Genomic DNA, 13,549 nt, shown 5'->3' with positions numbered 1-13,549 from the left:
TTTTCAAATATATGCATTCAGTCATCTCTGAGCGTCTTTTTTGTGTTATAAGAAGGATACTGTATGCTACTGCCGTGAGAAAATCATATCAAGGCAGATCCTGGTTTCCTTCAGATGTGGGTGATCGATGCTGATGTTAAGTCTTTCTTCCGCATTGGTGCTGTCGGCAACGGTGGATCTGGCAAAGCTACTCTTCTGGAAACACTCTTCAGCAGCCAAAAGGTTAGGCTTTTGTTTAGCGATGGCTTCTTGCTTTTGGCTCACTGTTTCACCATCTCCCTCTTTTACAATCCTTAGGGATAAACTTTGTAGCCAAATAGTAATGCAAACAAAAGTAGATTTGGTTCAGAATATGAAGAAAGAGGATGCAAAAATGTGGCTGAATCAGAGAATACAGGCAAAGAAGTTTGCCCTGTTCTTAGATTATGTGTGGGGAGAGGGTGGAAAACTTCTAGAGGAATTGGGTGTGGCCCTGCTCACTGATCACTCCAACTCCAAAATTATTGTGAGTTCGAGGGATAGAAGAGCAGTGCTGGGGATGGGAGTTTCAGATAATTCTACGATAACAATGGGAGATTTGGTCCAAGAAAAGAGTTGGGATTTGTTTATTCATCATGCGTTTCCATATAACAATGGAAATCTGCCAGGAAACAGAGACAAGATGAGAGCTAGGGTTTCGTGTGCCAAATGTGGAGGGCTTCCTCTTGCAATAAAATTAGTAGGGAGGTCAATGGCAGGAATTAGTGATCCACATGAGTGGCAATTGGCAGTCCAGAGGCAAGAGCATGAAGCTCTGTATGATCGCCTATGGTGGAGTTACGACTTACTCGACAAATACCATGTCAATCTGCAATTGGGTTTTCTCTACTTAGCTGTTGCTTTCATAGAAGATCAAGTTATTTATGTGGAGATTTTGATTTGGTTGTGGATAGGAGAAGGGCTTGTTGCAGAAGAAGGTGGGAGTAAATGAGAGTGGGCACGAAAACCCACACGAGCCGATCGTTGTTTGATAGAACAGATCCTCCCAGACATCGACAGGCGCGTGCTCTTTTACCAGGTGTGGCCATGCATACAGCTGAGGTGGAAGAAAACTTCTACTGTCGCACAGGTAAGGATTTGAAGGTTTTGACTCTAAAGGATTGTTAAGGATTCAGTCGGATTTTGTTGAGTGACAACGAATTTAGTTCTCTTCTAGAATCAGGGGAAGCTCCAGAAATCTGCGCATTGTCAATGGGGAGAAATAGATTGACAGTATGATTTCTCTCAAACTTCTACAGTCGCACAGGTAAGGGTTTGAAGGTTTTGACTCTAAAGGAATGTTAAGGATCCACTCGGATTTTGTTTAGCGACAACGAATTGAGTTCTCTTCCAGAATCAGGGGCAGCTCCAGAAATCTGCGCATTGTCAATGGGGAGAAGTCTGCGCATTGTCAATGGGGAGAAATAAATTTACAGCATGATTTTCCTCTCGATTTGGGTCAAATATCTTTATTCTTCTGGTCAAGCAATATGAAAATAATTTTCATCACCCATTCCCATCTCTGAAATTTTGATATTTGAAATCGATTTATAGTAATCTCACAAGTGTTCCTTATTCTTGCGCGAGCCTCAGAGCTCACAACTCTGGCCAGCCTCAGTCCTTGCTGTGGATGCATCTAGCATCACAGGATTGCCAGCTAACATAGATAGGTTAGAGATGCCTAAGGTATCTGAGCATTTCCAACTGTTACGATTTGCAATACTTGCCTTATGACATCTCAGGATTCTCCTCATTACAGCCAATGTGAGTACTTTAGCACAACTTAAATTGTATATCAAAGAATCTACATAGAGTTGAGATTGCAGAGACAAAAGTAGAAGTGTAAAAGAAATTATAAACAACTCAGAGATCGGTTGTTGTTATAAACAAGTCAGAGATCAGTTGTTGTTAGGGTGAATTTTATTGTAATGAGTTTTGTTTTTTCATAGAATTATATGATTAATATTTCCATAATCAATAGCTTGTATAGAGTTACATGATTAATATTTCGATAAGTAAGAAGTATAATTTGTGTTCATATTAACATTTTAAGGAGAATAATATATCTTTGTTATTTTATTGAAAGACTTTCATACAGACTTGCTTGTTGTTTTGATTTTATTTAGTTGTTTAGAGTTTAAGGAAAGACAATATAAGTGAGCATTGATAATATGGGATTTGGTACAATATTCAACAAAATATGCAACATTCTTATTTCTCATACCACTCAATAATGAAAAGTTAATAATACAAATTTAGTTTTCTTTACTCTTTTCATTCAGTAAGTTATTTGTCCATTTTCTTCACATCTTCTTATTTCTCATACTTCTACATGATGAAAAATTAAAATTATAAACTTACTATTCCTTGCTCTCTTCACTCACTAAGCTATTTGTCCATTGTCCTCACATTTTCATATGTCTCTTTTCTTCCAATCAACTTCTCATAAGTTTACTTGCTATGTATAAACATTTGATACATATATATATATATATATATTCATATTAAGCCATACAATTTCACTCCCAATGAATTTATATTATATCCATTTCTTTTATTTCATAATGCATATCATTACAAATACAGTGTTCCATTTCACCAGAAAAAACCATGATTGAGAAGAAAAAATGAAACTTGCTATTGCAAAGTGCAACCGAAGAGATAGCGAAAATTTCATGTAACAAGTTATTAAAATAGTACAAGAGTTCTACATATTTTATTTTTCATTGCTTTATAACCAAACCCTTCTCTATATCCTTTCAAACCAAGCATAAATCCATCTACTAGCCATGAAAAGATCTTTAATAAAAATTATTTTTGTTGAGATATAGATAACCATAACAAAAATAGAGTATTGATCAAACATATTATAGATATATATGAGGCCAACCAAGAAAGATAAATATATATTCCCTAAGCTTTATCTCATGACACTTGTTGTTTATGAGAAAATATATTTGATATAAGGATGCAATCTAGGCTCATGAGCACTCAATTGATTAATTTCAATTAATAATCTAGCTTCCATTGAACCTTATGATCATTGCTATGATGGTTGGTATAGTAATGGTTGGGCTAGTATTAAAGGCTATCGAGACATTAATTGTTGAGACAATGTTTTTTTTAGCAAGTATCAAATCGAGATGAGTGGAAATTATATCCCTCCATTAGATACGGATTATACATTAGGAATTGAAAACCTATATCGCCAATATTCTTCATCATTGACTTCATCCCCAGGAACAATATCCAAAACAAAATCAAGAATATCACCCTCGTTTGTAGCTCATATAATGTCATTTCTCAGTCATGTACATCCTTTGTTCTTTTCAATATGTAACCATGAAAGTACTATAATCTCCAAAATTAAAAGCTTGTGTGCCTTTGAGGATATGACATGGGCTTTAACACATATCATCTTCATGAGATTACTAATTCATCCAAGAGGAAGTTGATGTTACTTAAGCTGTGCAATTTGTTTCATCTCCTACATTTGTTATTTCTAGACCATATATAGCCATTGTCAGTTCATATGTATGTAATGGAGATGAGGCCACATTGACCCCTACATATATTGTTGATGATGTTGAATAGGCATCTGTGGTTGCTTTCATTGAAGTGAAATATAGAGATCACAACCTTCGAACCTCAGCTAACCTTAGTACCTCATCCTCCAAGATGAATGAGATCAATAATGGGTTGTAACAAAGTAATTTTATACCCAATAATAGTGGAAGATGCAATGGAATATTTTCATACATAGGTGTCCAACATTTGTACAAAATGATGGATATCAAACTCATATGAAGCAATGTAATTTTATATCATATGAAGCAATATAATTTTATATCATATGGTGCCCAATATTTTATATCATATGAAGCAATAAAATCAATCAATCTTTAGGATAAATAGCATGCATGCATCATTGCCCAGAATTAGCCATTGAAAATTAGTTGTCGGTAAATTAGTTAATAAGGTAAGTAAAATACTATTTAAAAATCTGAAGTTAGGAGTTATCTATTAAAATATTATATATGTAGTTAACAATTAGCTGTTAGGAATAAATAAATATAAAATATTTTATTTTAATAATTTTTAATGTAGTGAGAAAGAATTGATAAGATCAATTTATATAATATTATTTGTTAGGGGTTAACTTATTCCAATCAAATAAATATATAGTCACATTGAATTATATAAAACTATAGTTATAGGTTAAGAATTGGTTCTAGAAATATATTAGTAATTTATCATAATATATATAATGACTAAAAATATGTGACATATTATTATTTAAATATAAAGAAGCTATTAAGTGTATACATCTTTTAGTTATATTAACTAAATAATAATAATATTGCAAAAAATAAATAGCAATGAAGGACTCAACATTTATATGTATTGAGAAAGATGAATGGTCTAGAGGGGAAACAAAATAATAACTAATATCTAGAGGGTACAAAATATTATATAATTTAAAAAGAGGTTGCTAGAAAATTAATTCAACCCTACGTGTGATCTACAACAAAAAGAGTTCATTGGAGCTAGCATTTCGTCAAGGTTCTTATTGCTTAATTAAGGACCAACTCACATCAACTTCGGTGTGAAACAAGACGGTGGAAAAGGCCTAAAGAAGCTTGGGAAGAACGGGTGTGTACATTTTGCACGTCCAGGGCTACGAAATCAGAAAAACATTGCATTTTGGAATGTGATGGATTCAAAGACATCAGAGATAGTTATGAGAACATGTTAGCATCAGATTCTTGGCATTGTCTTTTTAGCGAGGGGATTGTTGGAAGGTTGGGCCAGCTCATCATCAATTTGAATCAGAAAAGGATTGAATTGCAAAAAGCAAAAAACAGGGAACTAATGGTCTCATAGACTATTTTTAGTCTCGTGGACCTTAAAATATCATTTCATTTAAACAAACGAAGTTAAAGAATCTTAATTAGAAAAATAAGGACCTATAAATGATGAAAACAAAAGAAAATAATAGTAAAAATATAAAATATAAAATTAAAATAGAAATAAAAAGGAAAAAGGAGAAGAAAGGGAGGTGGAATCATAAAGAGAGAGTCGGAATCCATCTCTTACTCAATTTCTAACCATCATCTCAATCTCAATCACCTCCCTAAGCTTCCTATGGTGGAAGTGATCAACCCTAACAAATAGTTTTTCATATTTTATACTATAAAAGTGGTTTGCACATCAAAAAATTTGATACCTCTAAACATGTGCTAAATTGGTCGTTAAAATGAATTTATATTGTTTCTTTATCAAAAAAGTTTGTAAAGTCTTGCTTTACTTTTAGATATAATTAAAAATAATAAATTGGAATTTCAATCTTGATATTAATAACAACAACAAAATTCCATACACACTAAAAATATATATATAGAAAGAATAGTATTATGTAGGCCACATGATGCATTTTTGTTGGGTGTCAAATTCTACACTTCAAAAAAAGTTAAACAAGTTGGTTCTTTAAAGAGTTTTTTTTTTTCTTTGCTAAGACTAACCTACGCACCCACGGGGATTTGAACCAGTGACCTATCGCAAGGAGTGCCTTAACAGCGCACCCATTCACCGTCAATCCAAAGCCCCGTGGGCTGGTTCTTTAAAGAGTTAAAACATGAACGAGATAACATTATTTTTTCTTATTTATTAAAGATGATTTTACAAAATATTATTATTACAAAGTTGGGACTATTAAAGATAATTTTACAAAAGTTAAACAAGTTGGTTCTTTAAAGAGTTAAAACATGAACGAGATAACATTATTTTTTCTTATTTATTAAAGATGATTTTACAAAATATTCTTATTACAAAGTTGGGACTACTATTAAAGATAATTTTACAAAATATTCTTATTACAAAATTGGGACTACTTTACCCCACTTAGGTTGTGGCTACTTTACTACAAAATTATGCATGGCCTTGCATCTAATGATTGCAACACAAGAAATTAATGCCGATAGAGGCAACGCTTTTACGTGATTTTTTTCGAATAACAACGCAAGAAATTAATGCGTAATAGGGGCAATGCTTTTACGTGAAACCATTTTTTAAAATAATTTGTAATCACATAATTTTATAGATTTGCAAGAAATATGACCATAATGGAAAACTCCATAAGAAAGATGGCATACTTATTTGTGTAGAAATTTGAACACCAAACAACTAACTAGACAAAACAATTTTCCAACTAACCATAAATAATTCTTTATGCATATCACGGTAACATAAAGACCTTGTTAGAGTAACATAAAGAAATGTTTTAAATGCATTATTTGAATTTATTTTATGTTCACTTTTATTGTGGTGAGAATAAAGAAATGTATCTAATTCAACTGCTAATGATATATAGGAATAGTACTAGAGCAATAGTCTTATGATACCAATAAAAATTTAGAAATATTTTTATGTTGTTTACAATGTTTATTTTAATTTTTTTGCATTAGTACGAAATATTTCATATTGGCACCACCACCACTAGGGTTGTGCAAGAATGATCCCTAATGACCTTGCCAGACAATGGTGCGCGTGCACACACACACACATATATATTAGCATAATCATGATCACAACATAATTGCTAGTGTTCATAAGGTCAAGGTTAAGATAACTTCATTTATCCGTACACGACATGCACAACATTGAGAACAACAATTCCCAACATAGCCAAGGCATCTGATACCTCAAATCCAATTACTTTACCTTTCCTGTTACCTTTCTCAGGGTTGTCCTTCCACTGTCCATTTACCCCAATGGACCCAACTAAGCCAACTCGCTATCATGTTTTTTCCTTCAACTCCCTTTTATGCATGCATTGGGCTTCATTTGGGTCTTACATTACTTGTTGGGTCTCATTCAACTCTCCCCAAGCTCCATTAAATTTCCTCTTTCCCAACCAATTCTCAAGACCCTTAAGACATAAAAGGAAAGAACAAGAAGAAAACATAAAAATCCAAGCAACCACAAACAAAATGGCATGACCATGCACCAGACACAATCAAAACCGCTAATTAAGCACAACAAAATCACAAAACAGCAAAAGCACAAAACTTTCAATCAAACACCATAAATCAACCCCCATGGTTCCCAATGCTTCTAAGGGAAATCTCAACTCGAGCCTTATTCAAGATTTCATGGTAGTCTCTTTTACCATGCAATTCCCTGCATCATACTTCCATGAACACACAATTGTCAATGCATAAATAAATATCACAATATACCATTTGCCTTACCTTGTTGTACCATGCATGCTACCCTGCAACTAAACACCTACACATATCATCTCTCAAGGGATTCCAATTACCTTTATGAATCCAGCTTCCATACCTGCATCTAATCAACCATTTTCCATGTAGCTTCCTCGGCCCCAAGGTGCTTCCACTCACGTTAACCTTCTCTATTGCTTGGCCCCGAAGCATGAGCTCCTCCTGCTGCAAGATGCATTGAGGCTCTACCTAGAACACTCCCCCTAGTTCCACTTCCACCTCAATGATGGATACCTAGTGACCTTCCTGCCTATTATCAACTGTTGCATAGATTCGGGGAATGCTCTAACCTACATCCCCAACTTCTTGTGCCTCATGTACACTATAGGTCTGAGGTGTAATTCCCCCACCCCACATTTACCCAATTTCACTGGTCTACCAAGGTAAACATGAGAGGAAACGTTACTATGACATGACCTGGCCTCCAAGCTTTAGTTATGGAAGTGGGGTTTACAATTGAGACTTACTGACACAAACTAACATCTTAGAGGGCTTTCAAGACACCCAGGGACCAAATAACCACCCCAGGTGACCAAAACATAAGCTGGATTACTTTTTGAGTGACCTAGAATTCTAACCACATGCACAAGACTACATTAGTGTGCTTGTGGCCCAAAATCCTTAGTTTAGAGGGTTCGGTTCTAAGATGTAAGCCACATTTCCAGACCAATCTCCATACCAATGCCCATAAATTCCTAAGACTTTCCAGAATGATAAATGACTTGAAGACAATGTTAATCATAGAAAACTTGAACAAGGACTTGACCTAACCAAGCCCAACCATGACAATCATTTCATAAAAAATATGGTGACCATGGAATCTACAAGTCATGAATGCATATATGAACATAGGATTTTGAAACTTATCTAAGAATCACCAATAAGGTGTAAGGCCCTCTCATAATGGTTGTAATAGCACTTGTTAGCCCATTGATTCATTAACCCTCAAATACTTATCAAATCCTAAACAAGACATAGCTAGAGTACATTGAAAAGCCATGCTTATAGCCAGCACATAACCAGATTATTAACCATGACATAACAACCATCAAATCACCATAATAAAAAAAATACAAGTACTGATAGAATATAATAGGAAAGTAGCTCTTATTAACTTATGCAAAAGCCAACCAAGTTAGGGACTTCCATGTACCACCCGACAATAGATTTGGTTGAACTAAATCTTTCTTTCAGCCAATCACCCCTGTGCCATATTCCAAGCATGAATGTGGGAACTCAAGACATGAAAAACCAGGTCTTTTTGGAGATTAAACCACCTCCACCCTTAGGCTACTACGATCGTGCCAAAACTGATCAAGGTATCACTAAGCCCAAACACAAGCTTGGATTCCTCAAAGTTTATTCACCATTACCTTGAGGAATTTGGTTGTCTCCACCCAACTGTTGAGGGATTCCTAGAGATTAAACCACCTCCACCCTTAGGGTACCGTGATCCCACCAAAACTAGTTAAGAGATCACTAAGCCAAAAACAAGCTTGGATGCCTCTGAGTTTCTTCACCATTACCTTGAGGAATTTTCTTCTCTCCACCCACCTGTTAAAGACTTCCTAGAGATTAAACAACTTTCATCCCCAACCCTTGGGAATTTTCCTAAGACCACCTCACATGGTTCCAAAATCTTCCGACAATCCAAATCTCAAACAAAAAGAATCACATCACACAATGGCTATCGGGAAATGAAAGGCAAGGCTGAAACCACTATCAAACCAGGTGAAACCCATGCCGATGACAAAAAATGAACCAAATGAACTAATTCATGTACCATGCATTCACACTTCAATTAGGAAATCACACATGCAACCTGTTACCTAAAAAGTCCTCGTTCTAAATCTACTTAGTCCCACCTTCCTTGCTTGTCTTTTTCTTTCCTTGTCCTTCCTTTGCGTTCCTTTGCTTGCTTGCTTTCTTTCTTTTCTTGGTGCCCTTCTCTCTCTGAAACTAATTCCAAATCAAAACTGACAAAAAACAGTCTGATCCTCAGAAGCCTTTTTATCATTGAGGCCTCTATTTTCTTCAATTTCCTCTATTTTTCCTTCAATTTCCCTCTCATGCAAATATATGTGACCTTTTGTCTCCCCTTTCTCCTATTTTCCTTTATTTTCATAAATAAATTTCAATTAATGCCTCTTTGCCAATTTCCAATTTCCTTATCTATAATAAACCAAATGTGACACCCACTAGGATGTTTTTTCCAACATTCAACTTGCAATACGTGTCCCATGACCTTGGTCTTATTTTGCCTTTATTAACTTTATTGCATGAAAGTTTAACTTGGGGGTGTTACAAACCCCTCCCCCTTGGGGGAACACTCTCCTTGGTGTTCCATGACACTTATAACTAAAAAGACCATTGAAAACCAAAACATACTGCCCATGTAGCTTTATAACTTAGCTCGAAGCAATATTTACAATGAATATCTTGTTGAAAAGCCAAAATCAACATGGCAAACATGACAACCATACCGCTTATTGAAGCTTTATGACATAGCACATTATGGTATTTACAATTACAACCATACATAGATATGCACATATGCCAAAACTCCTCTTCCTCAATGGGAAAACAATAAAGGATACAAATCCTGCATTTGATAGTCCATCTCCCATGTAGCTTCATCAGGCGCAAAATGCTTCCACTGAATTTTAACTTGCTATATTTTTGAGTTCTAGAGCATGAGTTGTTTCCACTGCAATGTGCATTAAGGTTAAGGATGGAATTTTCCTTTTGGTTCCACCTGTAATACAAACCATTTAATCACATGATAAACATCTTTCACATATATTTTAAGTAATGAAAGATGGAAAACATCATGGAATTTCATTGTTGGAAGTAGTGCAAGTTTGTATGTCACTGATCCAATCCTCTCAAGGATCTCAAAAGACCCGCAATACTGAGGTGCCATATTAGCACATGTTCTAATATTCAAGGAGCTCTTTTTGGGCTTGATGTGCAAGTACACATGCTCCCCAACCTGAAACTCCACAAATGCCTTGTGTTGATATGCAAAACTTTGTTGGGATAGGGTCCTCTGGGGTCAATTTTTGGTACTTACTTTTTGTATAATTGTACTCTCCATGATTTGTGGAGGTCGAGTGCGAAGGTAATAAGAGTCAAATGGGCTTTAGTCCCTTAGGTTGTTAGGAGATAATAATTTTTGAGACACACCCATGGTCTGCGAAGAAAAGGATATATATAGAAGGGTCATAGCAAGTCTAGGAAGAAACTAGTAACTCAATTTTGATAGAAGATCATTGTATGGGCAAGTAAGTTAAGGTAGGAAAGTATGTTTCCTATACTTAGGTGAAGGGGAAGGCTCCTGCAACTGAGTGCACAGAGACCTTGGTAAATCTGCAGGCTGAGTGCGCAAGCCCCTGCAGCTGAGTGCGCAAGGAAGAAGAGTCTATTCTTAAAAGAATACATCTAATAAAGACAATTTTGATCCATAAATTGTGTATCCGTGACATGTGTATATGTATCCACTTCTACAATTTTTGTATTTTCGCTCTGTATCTGAAATTATATGAATGAATGTTTATGTTATGCGCGAAAATAGTAGATCAGCATTATTTATTGATGTTATGAATTTTTAAAGACCTTCGCAAAGGTATAGATGTTATTTATGTGAATTACTTTAATTATATGTGTTGGATAGATTAGGGTTCACGAAGAATGAGCCCTAGAAGCCACAGGAACCCATCACATAGAGCTCTGGATGCAGAAATCTGGTTCTGTCATCCCCCAATACTGCTTCGAGTGAGACTGCAGCCTACAATATGCGGGTTGTTGCTGAAGTGCTAACAATTTAGGGATTTGTTGGTTGGCATAGATAACTTTGAACCTGGGTCAGGGCCCATCAAGCCAACAAATGGTTTTGTTGTCAGCACTGGGATCTATCTGAGGAATGTGTCATAAGTGGTTGCCCACTAATAAAGAGATTGAAAAGTGGATAGATCAGAAACTGCACATGTTTGTAGCTCAGCAAAATAGGAATCTGCGCCTAGCGAAGGAAGAGTGGCTAAATAGATACCTATTCACAGATAAACACGAGATATTCTTCTTCTCTTTCCCCTGCGAATTACACGAGTGGTTGTTCCATCAAATGATTTCCTAAGAGATCCTTGATGTGTCAATAAAGCTCATTCATATTAAGATATTAATTCTACCATCAGAAAATGTGACCATGGTCAAGTACCTAATCAGTCACTGAGGTGAAGACTTCAGCATCAGGGAATTCATCTCGATAAGTCATAACTTCTTCTACAACATGGTGAGTTTCTTGCTAGATATGTTCAGGGGTATGCATGTGGAATTTACGGGTAAAGGAATGGGTGCATAGGCATCCCTTTCCATTATCTACTAGACACCTAATCCTATCAGATTGGGTATAATATATAAATATGTAAATAATAAAAGAGATTAATCTGAAGAAACTTTGGAATAGGAATCCAAAGGTAACTTTGATGTATGTATATATTCACGTTCAATTTAATAGAATATATATTGGAAATCCAATACTTTTAATCTTTGGCCCAACATGGTCTCAAAGCCACTAGTCTATAGGTTTTTAGTTATGACTAGCAAATGAATTCATATTGTGTTGTGAAGGCATTGTTCTCCTCTTTTTGCAATTCTTGCCTCTTCCCATCAATATTGAGTTCCACTTCTGAAAATGAAAGAAGATGCAATGCAAAGTATAAGATATGAAAGACAATGAAGACTAGAATATAATCTAAAGTAGACTATATATATTTTATAATAGCAATTTGTCAAGAAAATTATAAAGATAGACATAATCAACAAATTAATAAAAATCTCATTTATATGTTGAGTCCCATATAGCCTTACATTTCACTATGTCCAAAATTAGCCTTATAGAGTATTTGGCTACTCAAAAATCGAAAACAATAAACTTAGTGTTATATTCATTAAGAGTTTCCAACTTTGGGCTAAATTCCACTGAAATTATCCAAAACGTGCTTCACCTACTTTATTACAAACGTTGCCACACTTAGGGGATAACTGTTTCCATGATATGTATCTCATTGTCCTCATATGTAGAGAATGGTGGTAGCTATGTAGGTTGTATTTGTACATAAATGAACAAAAGACGCCAAAAATGCTTGAAATTAACTAACTTGCATGGTATTTTTCCTATCATTAAAAACTATTAGTGGTTTTATTTCTTATTATTTTTCTTTCTTTTTTATAAACAAAGGCATAATCAACAATTAGGGGGATTGGAAACACCCTATAGTTTGGAAAGAGAAATATGTGCTTTCAAAATATTTCTAGTAGTTCTTGAGGCATTTCTAAGGTGTTTTGGTTTACATTTCTAATGGTGAAATATTAGTGGGGGAGGAGTTTCCTACTACTTAGCTGTTGAAAAATGCATTCCCTCCTATATTAGAGGTTTTATTATCTATGCTTGCTTGGAAGGAATGTGTTGCATTGTGATGTAGGAGCATTCAACCCAAGGAAAATCATTGTAAATAATAGACATAGGGGGTCATGCATTTTAGGGAATAGTTTTCCTAAGTCTCAAGTCAATGTAGTATTTAGGCATTTAAGTGTGATTTTATTAGGTAATGGGAGAATATGTAAATGCTATCAAAATAAATAAATGAGAACATGAGTGGTAGAAGTCAAATCCAACTCTCTAGGAGCAAGAGAGAGCTTTTAGGAATTAATTAAAGTAGATGTGGACCATTGAGCAAAACAGGGGGATTTTCTATTTTAAAACAGAGAAAAGATGGAGTGGATAAAGTCCTCCACATATGCATGCATGTAGAGCTTTAGGTTTTTATTAGAGGATTGATCGGACTCTTCAATGATCTGATCCAATGTTTCCATATAAATATATGTAAGCCTATGGGAAACAAGAGGAGGCCATTAATAGGAAATCAGACCTGTGTGTGTGTGAGAGAGAGACCGAGGAGTCTCGAATGTAATCTGTCTTTTGTATATATATATATATATATATATATATATATATATATATATATATATATATATATATACAGAGTTTATTTCTGACTGTGTCAGAGTATTGAAGAATGCTTTCATGAATGAATTACTTGAATTGTAGGCTCTATTGTAGGATATTGTAGGCAGAATCCTGAAGGATACGCAGAGGCGTAAAATGATTCAGAAGAATAAAAAAAGGGGTCTTTGAATCCAATTAAGGAAGTGAAGAGAAGCTCTAGAGGAATGGCATAAGCTCAGAGAAG

The 13,549-nt window shown here is 35.0% G+C and overlaps 1 protein-coding gene across 1 annotated transcript; it reads left to right on the top strand.

The window, feature by feature from the left end:
* The first annotated feature begins 322 nt into the window (after positions 1-322).
* Positions 323-970, top strand: LOC149234193 (putative disease resistance protein At1g61300). Its single transcript, XM_089368180.1, has one exon. It carries the CDS (start codon positions 323-325, stop codon positions 968-970), a length of 648 nt encoding a protein of 215 aa, XP_089224306.1.
* The last annotated feature ends 12,579 nt before the right edge of the window (positions 971-13,549 follow it).

The sequence above is a fragment of the Pinus tabuliformis genome, chromosome 8, assembly GCF_031772625.1.
Source record: "Pinus tabuliformis cultivar Carrire ecotype Pingquan chromosome 8, CPIR1, whole genome shotgun sequence".
NCBI classification, from domain to species: Eukaryota; Viridiplantae; Streptophyta; class Pinopsida; order Pinales; family Pinaceae; genus Pinus; species Pinus tabuliformis.
This window is presented reverse-complemented; position numbering and strand designations above follow the sequence as displayed.

Excerpts from the sequence above, each read along its gene's own strand:
- LOC149234193 (XM_089368180.1), top strand. The coding sequence starts at position 323 with ATGCAAACAAAAGTAGATTTGGTTCAGAATATGAAGAAAGAGGATGCA.